Source organism: Bipolaris victoriae (genome assembly GCF_000527765.1).
Source record: "Bipolaris victoriae FI3 unplaced genomic scaffold scaffold_92, whole genome shotgun sequence".
NCBI classification, from domain to species: domain Eukaryota; kingdom Fungi; phylum Ascomycota; class Dothideomycetes; order Pleosporales; family Pleosporaceae; genus Bipolaris; species Bipolaris victoriae.
Genome location: NW_014575300.1, coordinates 35,150 through 52,252, shown reverse-complemented (window position 1 = coordinate 52,252; position 17,103 = coordinate 35,150). Strand labels below are relative to the sequence as shown.

General features: G+C 37.6%; 4 protein-coding genes across 4 annotated transcripts; 3 read left to right on the top strand and 1 right to left on the bottom strand.

Annotated features, from left to right (window-relative positions):
• Window positions 1–3,912: 3,912 nt before the first annotated feature.
• On the bottom strand, window positions 3,913–4,065 carry COCVIDRAFT_108386 (hypothetical protein; the record flags this gene model as incomplete). Its single annotated transcript, XM_014697703.1, has 1 exon — window positions 3,913–4,065. A coding segment is annotated over one exon (153 nt), but the record flags the coding sequence as incomplete, so codon positions are not given.
• Window positions 4,066–9,505: 5,440 nt separating this feature from the next.
• Window positions 9,506–10,114, top strand: COCVIDRAFT_29559 (hypothetical protein; the record flags this gene model as incomplete). Its single annotated transcript, XM_014697702.1, has 1 exon — window positions 9,506–10,114. The coding sequence occupies one exon, from the start codon at window positions 9,506–9,508 to the stop codon at window positions 10,112–10,114; it is 609 nt and encodes a 202-aa protein (XP_014553188.1).
• Window positions 10,115–11,373: 1,259 nt separating this feature from the next.
• COCVIDRAFT_108327 (hypothetical protein) lies at window positions 11,374–11,832 on the top strand (the record flags this gene model as incomplete). The annotated part of the gene is made up of 1 exon (XM_014697701.1): window positions 11,374–11,832. A coding segment is annotated over one exon (459 nt), but the record flags the coding sequence as incomplete, so codon positions are not given.
• A 3,040-nt stretch (window positions 11,833–14,872) lies between these two features.
• On the top strand, window positions 14,873–15,058 carry COCVIDRAFT_108344 (hypothetical protein; the record flags this gene model as incomplete). The annotated part of the gene is made up of 1 exon (XM_014697700.1): window positions 14,873–15,058. A coding segment is annotated over one exon (186 nt), but the record flags the coding sequence as incomplete, so codon positions are not given.
• Window positions 15,059–17,103: the final 2,045 nt, after the last annotated feature.

Below are 17,103 nucleotides of genomic sequence, written 5' to 3'. Positions count from 1 at the left end.
TCTTTTTTATCCGTCTACTTTAACTAGGGCCATTACCTACTAAGCATTTTGCCAGTAGTTAGGATATAGATTTTGTTATACTATTAGGTATATAGTTTGTCTTAGCAAGCGCGATAGGGGTTACTAAATCTTATAGTAAATCTAATGCTTCGAGGTGCAGTATATCGCTTAGAAGTAGCAAGTAGGTTGTTAAGTCCGCTGAGTTCTAGTAAAGCTCTCTTTCTACGCGAGAAAAATAATTTAGCTATATAGATCTTAAAGAAAGACCTAAGCCTATAAGAAATAAATACTCGACTTCGAAGTTTGCGAAAGGCTATAGATATTCAGAGAGAATAGCTGCTGGACGCTAGTGGAGCAATTAAGGAAGCAACTACCGATATCAGCCATTACGTCCACACTACTATAGAAAATGCTCTAGAAGCTAGAGACAAGCCCACAGAAGAGGTCTTAAAGCTAGACATATACTATAAAGTTAAACGTCTAAACGTCCGGATGGCGGAAGACAGCCAGATAGCGAGGGAACAAGTGGATACTAATAATCTAGACCTAGAGTGCGTTTCTAGTAGCAGCACACAGTTTGAGAATATAGAAACGTACAGCGAACCTATAGAAAGCTTGCCTAATAGCTATTTAGAATTCGAGAATAATAAGTCTATAGCTTCTGCTAGAACGGTGTAAGGGCATATACTCTACGTAGAAGACGTCTTAGAACTCAAAAACTTTATATAAAATACTAGTGCAATATAATTTCATTATCTTCACCTAGATACTTAGATTCCTATTCTCAACGCTAAAAGAGACTACATCGCCTATAATTTATATAATTATAGCCATCGACGCAATCCTACCGCCTCCGCTAGGTCTACTCCTAGAAATGACGAAAACTCTTATAGGTCTAGCCTACTTCCTATAAGATCATAGTCCTCTTATACTACGTCATATTCTGTTAATAGTAGGTCTAGTTGCATCGAAGGCGCTATAAAGCTGCTCTGTTAAAGCTTACTTACAGCAAAGCTTAGAAGTAATAAGGCCTCTAGCTGTGATTGTAGTAGAGAAAAAGTAGGTGTAGTACTCAGCAATGTAACCTAATGCTAGAACTAGTCGGAGGTAGTTTCTATACACACAGGAAATATATCAACATATACTATAATGTCTTATAAGAGTAGACGATCGTCTCCCGGGCTCCGTACAGGTAGTGCTAGTATATTACGACCAGTTCGAATGCATTCGTACAACATTTATACTATATCTCGTAACCTTTTGTTCTATTCCTCGAGGAGAACCACCCTACATGCAATGTGAGTTAGCTAAACCCACTACTTCTCTACTCTTAGTAATACTTACATAGATCTTTTATCTCGCTGGTAGTCTACATCTAGGCTATAATCACATAATATATTATCCTTTTGGCATTTATTGCATACACGCTCCCCATTACATAATACTAAGGTAAGTCTTATACCTAATCGTATTTTTAGTAGCTAAACTCACTTTTGTTTTCTTAAATCAGCACCGATTACAGGCTTACTTCACTCGTTGCCTAGACCTTTGTATTGTGTCCGGATCATCCGTAAGCGCGTATCGCGTAGTATGCAAGAAATCATGTAGAGGGGCATTATATGCGTCTAATGCAAACTTAAGATAGTAGCTGCGTGTTAGTGCTGTGCCACAATCGTGCATGTGGCGACTTACTAAGAGTTGGGATTATGTGGTCCTTGAAGTTAATACTACTATGCCACAGTTTATTTAAATATTGGCTGGCTTACCCGAGACGCTACGGGCATATATCGGCTTAATAAATGTAATAATAAATCATTTAACAAAAGTTAGAATCAAGAATGTCTATTAAGCAAACAGGTATGCTATCGCCTTCGTTAATCTAAGGCACTTTGATTGCCACACGTAATAGAAGAAGATTTAGATTATCTACTATTAAGCTGCTTCAAAATCCAATTCTTACTATTCTTCTTGCCATATACATAGTATATGTTATTTAGTTACTTAGATCCTTTACGGCGATACAAAATCTGAGAGGGATTGCAGAGCTTAAGTAGCCTACTAGTATTAAGTAAAGCAAACAAAGGCGCGTCGCCCTACGTTTAAATACTATTTACTACTTTCTTAATATTATCTTTAGTTATATCGCATACATAATTCGCCTAGGGAAGTATATTCCGACTCTGGGGCAGATGCTAGAATGTAATGCGGCCACCGTGGGACCTAGCCAGATAATCCGGATATACGGGCACGGAGTAGATAGAGGAAGAACGCAATAGTAGTCGGGCCGGTTGGGCTGTTTAGGTCAGTTAGTTCGGTTGGGTCGGTTAAAAGCCCTCGTAGATACTACTGATAGATGCTGATCTAAACTTCTCGAAGAATGACATGCAAATTAACATAAGCATTCTATATTCTGTTAAAGCGTATCTCGGCTCTTAGGTAAGAGCAGTCTATATTGTGGGAAGAAATAGCTCGGGGTGGCTCCTAGTTATCCTTATAGTAGTCGCGTTATCGGTCGTCATCAATGGAGTTAGAGCAGGCAGGCGAGGCTCAAAGATCGCTTAGCCAGTTCGACGGGAATAAGCTTCTGCCTCGAATTTTTCTACAGATACAGAGAACGAATGATTTAGTAGTTCTTAAAGCATATGAATACGAATCTGTAAAAGATTTAGATCTTAATTACATAGAGAAGAGATTTTAGCAGACACAAAACTAAGCTTACGCGCAAAATAACTAAGTCGAATAATCTATTCTAAATACTCTAGTTATTCTTTTTAGCCTTTTCCTTTGTTATAAGAATTCTATTGGCTTTTTAAGTAGCGAAAAAGATAAAGATATAGTTACTAGTACGCATATCTTCCGGGATCGCTATATTTAAAGAAGCGCTTATCGTGTTTACTATATTATAATAAACATTATTGCTTATTATCCTTATGCTGTTCGTAGCAGTGCTGAAGTAGAATGTCTCTTACTAAGGGAAGGCGTCTAGATACTAGGCTGAATTCGTCCCTAAGAGGGAATAGCTCACCTGCTAGAAACAACTCTCTTAAAGAGAGTATAATCAGTCCTAATACCTTAACGTGTTTAAAAAACGTCTTAAAGTTTAAGATAAGACCTTCAACAGTAAGGACTCTTTAAAGTATTTAAGCGCGTACAGCAGAATCGCGTACGCAACAGAAGACCTAACATATAGTAAACAAGGTCTCGATCATTAAACGATCGCGAGAACTCCATAGAGGCGCAAGGCCCCTAAGCTTTTCAACAGTATATTCATCACAGAGGTAGGTATTTCCATCTATAATTATATGCCAGATCTCATACATATAGTTTAGATAATATTCAATTTCCTAGAAAGGTAAACGATCCAATGCACTTTGGTTTCAGAGGACCCATACCTAGCTGCACCGCCAGCTCAGAATCAATAGAAAACATCCAAGCTAAAAGCCCATCCATAGAGAGCGAAACGGCTCTAATTTTTTAAGACAGTCGCAGAGCCAGTCGTTGCGCAGAACTTAATAAAGGCTCTTCACCTTAGCTCCCAGTAACTTCTTCTACCTTAAAGCAACCTCGTAATCTTTCTTACGTTCGTAGAATTAAATATAAAGGAACTTTTCCCTATTATATAGAGGCATATGTCGTATGTATAATTAGCGAATTTAAGCTAATATAGATGTAGGTGCGTCTATCTACTACTTAGCAGCTAATTTCGTAGGAAATCGTAATTCTCTTACCTAAACTGTAGAGATCCACGAGCTATTAATCATCTTAATTTCGCGATCTATCTCATTTCGCAGTCTCTAATCAGAATCGGCCGTAAAGGCATAGTAACTAAATATCATTAGAAAGAAAAAGCCTAGGCAGATAACTAATAATATAAAGCGTATATTTGGAGATACCTGCTTTATTTAAAAAGTTCTAGTACTTAGAATACCTAATTAAAGCCGGTAAATTATATTCTATATTAGATATACAGCACCTAACATAATCGTCGGGATCCAAGGCAGATATATTATAGCACAGATTCAGTAGACGTATTTGAGCAGTACTAAGGTAGTATCGGAATCTTTTAAGCTATTTACTTATATTTTGACTTTTCTAAGGTATAAGCTTAGGTTCAGCGTCTTTATAAATGTATTATTGCTAGTACCCTCTTAAAAGTGAGTCTTGCAAGAACCTGCTTATCCCAGAAACCTATTTATACTAACACGGACAAGGCTTTAGCGCATAAGAGAAATAGTTTTTTTCTATTTAAATCGTATAACCATACCGCCACAAGATTATTCAGATTAGCTATACAGCTTTTAAAGTAGAACTAATTAGTTCTTAGCGTGTGAGAACGCCTTATAGCGAACGACTACTAGTTTTCGCAATCCTCATACCCAGTTTCCTTCTACAGTCTTACTAATTAGCAAGCGTAAGAAAGACGCGGCGCGTCAGGCGCTGCTACAAGGGCGTACTCATTCAAGGTCACGCAGTATTGCACAATTACAGGCAGACGATTCAACATCCTACAATAAATATCCCCTCCAAGTTACAAGTCTAGATATTAAGAAATCCTACAGCAAGCAGAAGCCACTACAAAATCGTAATAGATATTTACTTCACAAAGTCACGTAGTTATCAGAGCATTTATCCGCACCCACAGCAGAGACTTTTATAGAAATCATAGTTAGCAAGTTATTAACATTATTCGTTGATGTTATTTGTATCTTCCTTGATGATTTTTCTACCCCTAAGAAAGGGATCCATTTCCTACAAAGATATGGACGTCATAGTAGCGTATCACAAGACTAGAAGCCATAGGTCATTCTTATCAGTAGTCGCGCGTACAAGCGGAGGGGAAATCTTAGCTTTCCCATATTTAGTAGTATTCAGCGCGTAGTACTACCGAAAGAAAGCCGCAAGACCCTGTCTACCTCGAGGTATTTCACATTAAAGAAGGTCATCAATTCTAGTATAAAAATAGTAAGAAGAGGTAGAGACATCTCTAAGACGCTATACTCAGCCTCTCATCTCAATACCTTCTTTAAGTTAGCGTTAGAACATGTTGCTACGTGCGCCTCTACACCATTCAACTTTATTATCGCTTTACGGCAACGCAATTAAATAGAAAAGAATCTTAGGGCCAATCTACGGCACTTTTTAGTTCTATACACTTCTAATCACGTAAGTAAAGAGACTACCTTAAAGCATATTACTTCTACGATTATACTAGACAGCCTTCCGCTAGGTATGCATCGTAAGTACTCTAAGCTAAGCTATCACGATATAATCTTAATAAATAGGCTTTAAACCGTTCTCAGTCTTCGAGTGCCTATATTAGTCTCACTATTATAGCGTCTTTTTATTACTACTATCTGAATAAGGCTTCTCGCCAACAGCTTTATGTACACAGTTAAAAGTGTTCTTTAGCCAGTTCTGCTATAAACTTAAGCAAGCCGAGCTTACAGCGGTGCAAATACATAAGAGAAATCTATAAGACATACCTATCAATTAGAATACGCTCTAAAGCTCTTAAGTCTACCTTTATTACATCTTCTATAAGCCTAAGCATAGTTTACGTTATAGACACGCGCTTTATAATTCTTATACTTATAAATTTAGACTAAAAGGGCAGCAAATAGAATACTCATACCGTATCTCGCAATACATCTTATATTATTCTAACAGCGAGCTAACAGTTCGTCTAAAACCACCAACTACCGGCAGCCGCCTGCTCGTTCTTAACAGAGGCGGTATCCAGGGAATACTCACGCTACATATACTATAAGCTCTCGACAGGTATCAATAACTTCCTTATCCTATCCACAATAAGTTTAACTTAATATTAGGTACAAGTACAGGTAAGTCTCTCCCCTATCTTAACGTTTGCAGATAGCACCACCACTCATTATAAGTTGTAGGTAGCCTTATTATACTCATATTCCTCTTACGCCGGAGCCTAGACGAGTGCATCAACATCTTTAGGCAGCTGTCTAAACGTATCTTCGCTTCTTATTTAATACTTAGAAATTCCCTGTTCGTAAATATATATAGATTTCTATGTTCACTACTTATAGATAGCTTCTACAGAGCTACCGAGATAGAAGCATGCGTGAAAGAAGCATTCGGATCAAACACTACCCTTTTTGGCTCTAATACATCGAACACGGGTATATTAGGTCCCAAAGTGGTAGTTACTACAATGGCCGTATCTAACTTAAGATTATACATTCTCTCTAATTATAATAGAGTTAGAGTAAGAAAAGGTAAAAGGCTATATCTCATCTTTGGATATAAGACTAATAGACGAATACAGGTTACCAACACTACCAAGCTACTTATCTAAAAGAGGAGACTCTTATATGCGACGCGTAGATCATAGTTCCTTCTCTTAGCTTTTAAACTTATTTTATCTAGAGCTAGGGCTACGTCAGCTACCCTATCCTACTTCCTAGCAAAGTTTATTCAGGGCATTAGATTTTTATAGGATAGCGGTGCAGGAAAGCATAATAATCCTATTGGCCCCGCAGAGTAGGAGGCTAAAGCCATCTAGAATAATACACCTAACCTAGCTGTCTTAATAGATACAGGGTTTGCTCAAGATTCAGAGCCACTAAAGATAGTTTCTAGCAGACTAGGTTTCCGTGACCGTTTCCTCTCACGCCTACTCCGCCTTTTTAACGCTATGCTAAGTGCCCAAGACAGCTAGGAGGACTACCTAAATCGTGTCTCTCTTGAGGAACGGCACAGATACTTCCGTATTAACATAGCGCTTAGCATAGAGCTAAGGCTAGATAATGTTAGCAAGATACTAGATCTAGAAAGCTTAACTGCGACATTTCTTTATAGTTACGATTTTTCTAGTATCGCGCAGGTACTGTTTGCCGCTGCTTTCTTTTTCGAACTCTACTAGAAGCCTACTACTAATAGAACATTGCTAGTATGCTTTGGTTCTATCCGCTGCTGTAGTCCGGACACGCGTGCGCTAGTTGAAAGAATTCTGTAGGAATACCTAGATGCCTCCTTTACGATGGAAGATGGTACTAGCTTGGGCTATATTGGCGGCTCTAGCCTTTGCACTGTATGTGGTTATTACTATAAGGCTGTCGAGCTTAGAGTGTACTATGCGGAACAGAGCAAATCTATCTACCTGCAGTTTAATTAATCTAACTAAATAAGAATTAGTAGTTTCCCGTAATTGATTTTATATTTCGTAAGAGTCTAGTAGCTAGACGCTAAGTTTGGGAGATTAGATTATTAAGTTACGGACTCTGTAAGTATGAGTCGTTATCAGTATAAAACTAGCAGGAAAAGAAAAAAGGCAATGCCTTTAAAAACTAGAATCTCTAAGAGGCGGCGCCCTAACTTCACTTTAAGAAAAGGCTAATAAACTATATATGTACACTGCGCAATAGTTCTATAAATAGAGGCTTCTAGTTTGAATAAAGAAAAATCATACGCGAGAAAGTCCTGTAAACCTAGAGCACTATATAAAGTAGCGTGGTTATCTATAGACTGATTATGCTGTATTTAAACTCGCTCTTAGTAATATAAGCAATAGAACAACATAATACCTTTAGATATATACCTACTTATACATTCAATCGAACGCTCTATCTGAGCATATTTGTTTTATTCGTTAACTTATTTAACTTTCGAGATCGCTTTAAAATATGAAGGCTTAACAGACGATACTATCTGCTCTTTAACGTCTGCGGTAGATGCTATCGAGATTGCGGCATAAGAGAGCAGATCCCGAAGGCTATAGCCGATTTCTTGATGACGGTATCGTTGAAAGAAGGTGATACGAATAAGCACGTCGTAGGTAAATAGAAGTCACTTAATTTATTTTAAGCTACATTGCTGCTTAATACTTTCCTGATGTGAACGTGCTGAGTGGATTATAACGTACGATCTTTTATAATGCATTTTTGCAAATCATTACTAGAACGTGCATATGCGAATAATAGCTAGTAAGGAACATAAGGTAAGATTTTTAAAGCCTTGTCTATTAAGCATATTATGTAGCCCTTTCCGCAGCTCGGTCTTCTTGCTTTATTGCTATCGCTAATAGTTGTGAATACTTCTCGTGGACTTCTATGGACCACGGTACCAAATTATTGACATAACGTTGAGCTCCTAGTACGCTCTTCTCTATATTATCTAGCCGCTTATAGAACATTTTATGCAGTTCTGAGATATTACGACGCAGCTGTCGCACCTTAATTTGCACCTTAGTTAGCCCCTCGTGTGTCTAAAGTAGTGAATTGTCGTTAGTAGCAGGCTTAATAGCAGTTGTGGTTTGTTCGAAGCCTTCGTACGGACTTGATAGCGGAAACGTATTCTCTTCTCAATTGAAATCCCATTCCTGTTCTAAAATGGGCGGTAGACGCGGACTAAATGTTGTGGATGACCCCGTAGTAACTATTGCGTTTAAAGATGAAAATAACGCCGGCTACTCAGAGAATAATGCATTTTAATCATTAGAAGCCATGTTGACTAGATATTAGCCAGAAATCTAGAGAAGAGAGCAAGCACTTATACCCGCTAATACAGAATTACAAAGAGGCTATAAGTAATAAGTTTACGGAAGTATATCTTAAGTGTGAAGAATATAGTACACCGCTTCCGATTGTATCCAGCATTTGTCTTGCTAGTTAGAGCATTACTGTATATACTAAGTAGTATCATCTCTAACAGAAGTTAACTCTATGTAGAATGGTAGTCTTTACTAGGGTCGTGCAGCACCTATCGATCGCGACTTTACCCCGCATACGGTTACAACGGAGCTTCGCTTAGCTCTCTATGCACATAGCTTAGTATTATATATAGATCACTTCACGATCGATATAATTAGTAGATATTCGGCGAAATAACTAGTAGCCCTTAATCCTTTTTTCTATAAAATCGAAGTTCTAAACACTAGTGCGTTATCTTCTGGCCAAACCGTTCCGCACTAGTGGAGCTGTAGCTCTCAATTAGTACTAGATCCTATGGATCTAAGGAATACCTGTCTAGTAGATTAGAAAAAGGGTGTACTACTTATAATCTAATATAACAGGTGTATTAAGCGCTAGCAAAAAGTACAAATCAGCCCAATGTAGAAGTGCGTTAGGTCTAGAGCCCTAATCATTAGCGTGGAGTAATTTACTAACGCAGTCCCGCTTTTTAGCTTCCGCAACTATAAATGCTTAACTACCTACTAATCTTTCTCCAGCTCCGTTACTATTATAAAAGCTCAGAGAAAAGCATCTACTAGTAGAGTATTTAGTCTGTTTCTTACCCAAGTACTCCCCGCCTTTAAACAAGCATTTTGCCTCAACTAGTCACAATAAGTCAGTCACAGCCACATCAAGAATTAACAATGCAATCATCAGAGGTATTTCTGTTATCTCCTAAAAGTACTTATATTATAATTGACCTCAGGTAGCAGGAAAATATAAGTTCTTACAACCAAGCATACTGTGCCAGGGTTGCGGTATACATAACTAACTTGTATAGTCATAGCCAAAACCAGCTACAAAGCATGTATCAACACCTTCAATTGGCTCAAAGCGAAATAGGAAATACACGACAGCAAATCTTAGCGATAGAGAAAGAATTGCAACAGGAACGGAAGGCAAGCGAACTCTTTAACCAGCAATTCATTAAGCTACAAGAATGCCACGACAAGCTGTTAAAGGAGTACAAGAGCTGCGCGAGGGTCCAAGAAGATCTCAACAAATCTACAACAGAATCTCAGATGTTCGCCGATAAGGTGGCTAGGCGAGCCGAAAGCCTGTTGAACAACTCTCAAGCCAATCTAGTTAGAGGCGATATAGAGAGCTCACAGAATAGCCAAAGTATCAGTAAGATAATTTTAGAGTCAGCTAAGAACGCTCTGCTTATGCAGGAAATTTCTAGTCAGCATTCAGAGAATAACGATTTCGCCAAGTTAAGATACGTTATGGATCAAAATGTGGATTTCCAGTACCATAACATAGAGCTTAGCGAGAAAATTAAAACTCTATCCCAACAAGTCAAAGATAGAAAGAATAAGGTCGCAAGCCTAAACAAGGCTCTCGAAATTGCTACCGAAGATGAACAACAAAAGAAATCTCGACGAGAAAAATCATTAGCTAGGAAGAACCAGTAACCTCTCTCATCATAACATGTTTAAGTATCTATTTATTATCACAATTTTACTTCAAAGTTATTTCTACGATGTCCCCAAATCAGTTATTACAGATTCTGTTACATATTCGACCAGAAACACTATAACCTATACATTCAAGACAAAAGGAATCAGTAACGCTATAGGCAAAGCGTTTTTCAAAAAACTATCCTATAACATCTTAGTATTATACTATAACTTCAAAGAAATATAGTTACCTTCTTTAATTCTTAATATAATGTTTCAGCGGCATTATAGATAAAAGCAAGGAGATCCTGGCTTTGCTATAGGGCTGAAGAACCCGGAACAACAGACACAAGGTTTTCTAGCATTTTTCCAAAGGCAACAGCCTTACCACCTACCATTATTTCTTACAAATATGCTCTGTCCAATGCTACGTGCTTTTTAGTAGTTAGAACTCCTCCTGCGAAGCTTTCGATACTTACCAACTTTAACTCGACCATTACTTTCTAAAATTATAATATCTTCTACACTAATTAAAGGCAGGCAAAGGCCCGCAGTATACACTGCGCAAATACCAGAAAGTGCCTACACTATTATTACTCCATAAATAATTAGACGTGCGATTACCCTACCTCTACGCTTATTATTCTCACCTAAGCTAATCCCAGCGGTAGGGAATAAGACACAGCAATCTCAGATAATGCAAGGCCAGGTCTATCAAAGACGGTAAACAAAGAATCCTAAAAACTAAAAACAGATACAATATTAAGAAGATTCGGGTTCAGATCCTCTAAGCCATAAACGGATTTATCAGGGCTACGTCAAATCATCACAACCCAGTATCCGTTCTCAGTAGCATCTAAGACTATTTCTTAGGCCAAACAATAAGGTCTTTCTCCTTCCAGATCCACGATATATATACATTAATAGTATCTTCTAGGATCTTCATAAAGTAGTGCGAAGATTTTTCACTTTGCTCAAAGGGTTAACGTAGGCTTTAGAAGCTTACGCTCTATCAGTCTATCTTCGATATAAAGCCTTCGCTTCGGGGCTCTTAGCTCAGCAGAGCCACCCTTTCTATTAATAGAGTTTGCGTTTTCTACGCCATTTATCGCCCTTAGAAAGATCGTCAGCCGCCTAGAATCCATATTAGCTAATACTTTATAAACTAGGAGCTTACTACAGGCTTAATATAAAAAAACCATCCGCACATTTATAACTACGCTAACGCAGCGAATTTAAGACCACTTAACTCCCATTCAGCTTCACATTTTATTATAGATTCAGCAATAAGAAAGCTGCCTCGTAGCAGACCTCTTAAAGCTAATAACATTAACCATATTATAAGGTGCTATAGTAGTACAACAATCGCGATAGAAATAGAACCTCACTATATACAAAAATCGAAGCAGCCCAAAGACATCGTTCATTACATCGATTTCCTCAACCGCAGAAATAGGGAACTTAGATTCGAGCTTACATTCTACCGGGAATATTACCAGCACGCAGAAAAGTTCAAGAAAAAGATTAATAGAATCTCTCAAGACTTACTACAAGCATGTATTCTTAGTTTACTTAATAGAATCGCTTTTAACGAGATCCGAGACCTTTCCAACGCAGTCTCAGACGCAGTAGATCAACTCAGCCACAACCAGGAACAAGCATTTAAAGCTTTCATAGCGCCTTACAGATCATCAAAGAGCCTAAAAAAAACTACCATATCGATAGACGGGTAGATTTAAGATTCATTTCTATCTAAGCACCTTCGATCCCACGGCATTAGATTAGCAAAGAGTGTCTTCTTTTACTATACCGCCTCAGCTCAAATAGTTAAAAATCTAGCTCCAGATATCTCACTTGCTTATAGCTAGTACGAGCAACGTGTTCTCACGCCTAGCACCTCATTTCCCAGTATGCGCATACTACTCAGGTTATTTAGTATAGCGACAGTAAATAAAAAGTCTTACCATAGATTACGAGTCTTCCATTTCTCATTTCTAGAACATCGTTAATAATTTACCGCACATCTAGCTTTCCTTTTACCTTAGCAATCTAACTACCTGTCCGCCTATATAATACTGCATTCCCGGCCTTATTAAATATCTCGTAGTCACCGTAGATATAAACATCTATAATCTTAGAAGTATTAGCGTTTACTAAAACTATATCATCACATTACAACTTACATTATCTCCATACGGTGCAGGTCGCACTCCTAGGTTTTCTCTAGTGGTACTACCGCCCAAGTATCAGTCTTTCTTTCCGCTTCGGGACGTAATACCAGTATCTTTATACGTTGCAGTGCTTAGAAGATCGTCCTTTCTCAGTATAATGTTCATAACCTCCTAGACCAAATCCAGCTAATACTTATCATCTACGTACCAGATTAGAAGTATATCTCTTATCTTAGTTTTTAATTACTAGTAGTCGCGTATAAGCTTTTAAACATAGGCAAGATAGCTAACAATCCCAATCCCACTAGCGAATAGAACCACTATACCAAAGTCTCGAAGGTCGAATCCTTACCCGTAGGGCCCTTCTATAAAAGCACTAAGCTCCCTAGTTCTATAAAGGGTCTGTATAAGGAGTCGACTTATAAAACCCGCCCTAGGTTAAATACGTAACTAGAAGTCGTGGTCGTCTAATTCTAAGTCTGCTACCATAAAAGGGTGGCGCTGCAATATAGAGAAAAATCCGGGTCTCCTTATAGTAAGGTAGACATACTAGCCTAGCTAAATTTTCCAAGGCCTAGGCACTTTAACCTTTATTTAGAGAGTGTTGTAAAAGTTCTCAACAGACACACTTATGTTAGGCTTGCTTACTAAAAAATTACGATATATAAGGAGGAAGTTTCTATAGCAGTACATCGCTATCCATATACATATTGCTACAATAACTTAAAATCAGCCTATTTTATTTAAGATATCAACATAAAGCCATAGAAATATACATATTAATGTCGAGCAACTAATATAAATGACCCGGAAGATCTCGTATACATAATAACGGAAGATAGAGAGAGAAGTAACACTCATTAGTCCCACGCAGCAGAATATCTAGGTAAATAAGAATATATTATAAACATCAATACATATACACATACCGCTATCCCACTTATCATATTAATGTTGTTAGTCCACCCGTGGGCAGTGAGTTCTCGTCCAGCGTGAATAGACGTTTGTATCAGAGCAACCAGTCCAATCAAACTATAAGTTTAATAATATACCTTCAAGGACATATACAGAATATCAGCTACTACGTTCGAGCCAGGGAGAAGAAGTATAAGATTTATTACAAGCATCAAAGCGGACCGGCTGCTGAGCTCTTTAGCCGCTTTTACACCCCAACCCATACAAATGCCATTAGCGCTCACATATAGTAGGGGGAACATCGCATCCTTTACTAATATCCGCCATTTAGATATTCCAAATAGGCTAGTAGTAGAGTACACTAGATACTTAAGAATAGCATCCGTTATAAGTGCCGCAAGCCACTAAAACACTAGACAAGTACTAAAACATAGAATAAGGAAGGCAATAAGCACTAAGAATAGCATAGAGTACCAGATTGAGGGGCTCCATTAGCGATCCATATCTAGATGCGTCAAACGTAGGGTCTAAGCTTACTAATATAACGTTGTAGTAGAAATAGTCAGTGCGGGCTTATTGCGTATAAATAGCCGGCTCAGTATCCTGCAATATGCATTTTATTACATCATAAAGTCTAGAAGATTGGAGCAAGAGTCTTTCCGGAAACGGAAAAACAATTTCATTCGTCGTGGTCATAAAATAAGTGACCGATACAAAGTAGGGGTGTGGATATGTATTCAGAAGGACAACAGTCAGTTATATATTTACAATTCAAGTCTAACAAGAATAGACTAGCCACCATCCTCTACACAACTTACAGGTTATAGAACATCTTGTTACATAGGCATAGCTAATGAAAACAGGAGTCTATATACCCGGTTCCTATAATAAGGACTAGCAAAGATTTCCTCCCCAGGAAGCCCGCACTGCGGAAATCGCTGCTAGCCAAAACTAAGTCTTCTTTACCTAGACTTTTGTCTACGCCGCCTATTCCTGATTTTAATCAAGGGGAAGCACTCTTAGGACAGTTGCTGAAAACCGCTGAAAAGTAAGGGTCATATTTAAAATATTTCATCATAATGTAACTACATAGTTGTTCTTTAAGATAGCAAGATGAATTAGTGACTAGTTATCTACTATGTCAGCTTCTGGGACGCTATGTGACTCCTATAGAAGTATTTTGAGTATACGAGGCATTGTAAACTTGCTTATATTGCTAGATAATACTAATAAATGATGTAAAATGTCTTAATGTTAGGTGTCTCTCGAATTATTATATGATGCTCTTGAGTAAAGTGCTGTAATAATTTAATTATATTATTTTATTGAACCTGTGTTAATTTCTCTCTGCTATATATAAATAAGCTTCCCGATACTACGAAATTTTCTTAAGAATCTATTGTTTATAGACATAATGCCTATCACTAGGACTAGTAACACTTATGTTAAGGGTGAGAAGATCACCACGAAAGGTATGAAAAATACGAAAAATACGAAAAATACGAAGAGCATAAAAAGTACGATAGGACATTATGACGATAAACTTAGAAAGCTCCAAGAAGAATATGATAAACTAGAAGAGACAAGGGACCAGGGAATGTTTACCGAAGAAGACGAAGCAAAGTTGAAAGAGATAAAGACAGAGATCGGGAAGTATGCTAGTGCTACGGCCTAAATTAGCGTCAACCATACTACTGGAGCTGGATCTAGATCTACTAAACCAATGGATGGTGAACTAATTGAAACTGATACGGAGTCAGGTAACACTAATCATATGACTCATGGGAAGGTGATTGCTAACAAGCCAATTGCCACGCAGCTAGATGCAGCAATTCACGCGCTAGACCCTAAGAAGAGATATGCAAGTCATTAAGAAGGTTCATTAGGACATAGTAAAATGAAACAAGAGCTTGCAGAAGAGTCAAAAACGTTTACTCAGGAACTTGTGGATAATCTCAATATGACATAGAACATCAATATCAATAATTCTCACGAGGAGTCTTCACTGCAGCATCTCCCTAAAGGAGTGTTTGGCCACATTTAGAGAAGCTCTTAGACTCGATACTGTGTTAGATTTGAATCTAAGAAGGGTTTAAGCGCTCGTTTTGAATCAATTCTCCCGAATGGGTCCGACTATAAGGAAGAACGAGATGTCACCCAAGGTAGCAATCGCATTGTTAAGAAGATTGTGCAACATCATAGAGATAAAAAAACAGCACTTCCTATAAACATACTTAGCTAAGTAAGGATTTTATTAGTGTACTAGGACTCCAAAATAGGCGTTGGACATAACGCCGAGGTAGAGGTACTAGCGCCCAACTTCAAAGGAAAACGACCACATACCCGCTACTTTGTTTATCTAAATCCCAAACTCTATAAACAATATAATCTTAAAAATAAATCAGGTTTCAGTCACGAAACTAGGTCAACAATAAAACTTCTAATAGAGGGAATCGATAACTAGCAAAAATCAATTACTATTTATAACATTGCTATCAAAATTAAAAATTAATTTAAGAAAAGATAGATAAGTAATATTCTAGGCAGACCTAATCCACTCCGTAAGCTAAAACACGAGACGAAAGCAGTATCCCGCTGGAACAAGTCGCTGCTTGCTACCACTAAACACTCAGTAACTCCGACGCTTATAGAACTTCTAGTTCCATAACGTCAGTTTACACCTCTACCGAAGACAGAACTAGAGAAGACCTCTATTAAGAAAACGCCAGGAATGTCGCTAAAGCAACAGTTTCACAAAGACTTCTTAGAACTTTTTGAACTACCAGAAGATGTTACGTATACAGACTTAACTAAAGAACAGCAACTTCTTTACCCTGCGCAATTCACAAAGTAGAAGAAGGTAAACAGTTAAATAAAGGCTTAAACAGAGCCCTCACTTCTAGATAGTGTTAGGAAGAGTTATATTAAGGCAACTATGCTAAAGTGTATCAAACCTTATAGATTAAAATCTAAGCTTTTTTTCTTAAATATAAACAGCTCTATAAGATAAAAATCCACTATATTTCACTTATTAGCGTGTTTGCATTAATTACTAGAGCGTTTTGGCGGCTTCCTTACTACTCTCGATTAGGAGTTTTTCGAATTGATCCAATCGTCTCAGAAGAGCTCCCTTCCTAACATACACACACGCTTCATAGAGTACAGAGTACGTTAAGCATAAGATTACAGTTTCAATATCTAATCGTTAGTCTAGACTTAGATTTCTCGTCGTCCTATAATAACCTTGTTCAGTCTAATTGCATAATATGTACAGTACTTAAAGACATATCTACTTACTAGACGCCACCACTTATGTTTTTGCATATAAATGGTACTATAGAGATTATTCCACAAATCAGTAGTATACTTATATTAGTATTAAGAATAATATTTAAAATCTCGTACTTATAATTATACTAATTATAGTTATTATTTTCTTTTTAGAGATAAAATCATAGCATTTCCACCAGGATTTAGAATAATTACCAGTAATGCTAGTAAGCAAAATGACTTTATTCCCCCTTTAGACATACTACAATCTCTATAGGGTCCAGAAGAGAAAACACTAAAAGCACTCGCTAAAAAAGCTATTAGGTTTAATTGTTTAAATTACAGTGGCGCTGCTGAGGGGTCTTTAACTCGCTATCTACTTCTAAATAAGTCTTTTATTAATTCAAACTGCGCTGATGGCATTCGCCTTAAGCTAATGTTTCCATCATGTTAGGATAGCATTTCTCTTAATTCTAACGACCATGAGTCTCACGTTACCTATCCAGATCTTATTATAGAGGGCACATATCCTGCAGATTACCAGACTAGGATCCCAGCCCTATTCTTTAAAACGATTTAGGACACTTCTATGTTTCGTAACGTCTCTAGGCGATTCCTACTTAGTAATAGCGACCAAGCAGGTATAAA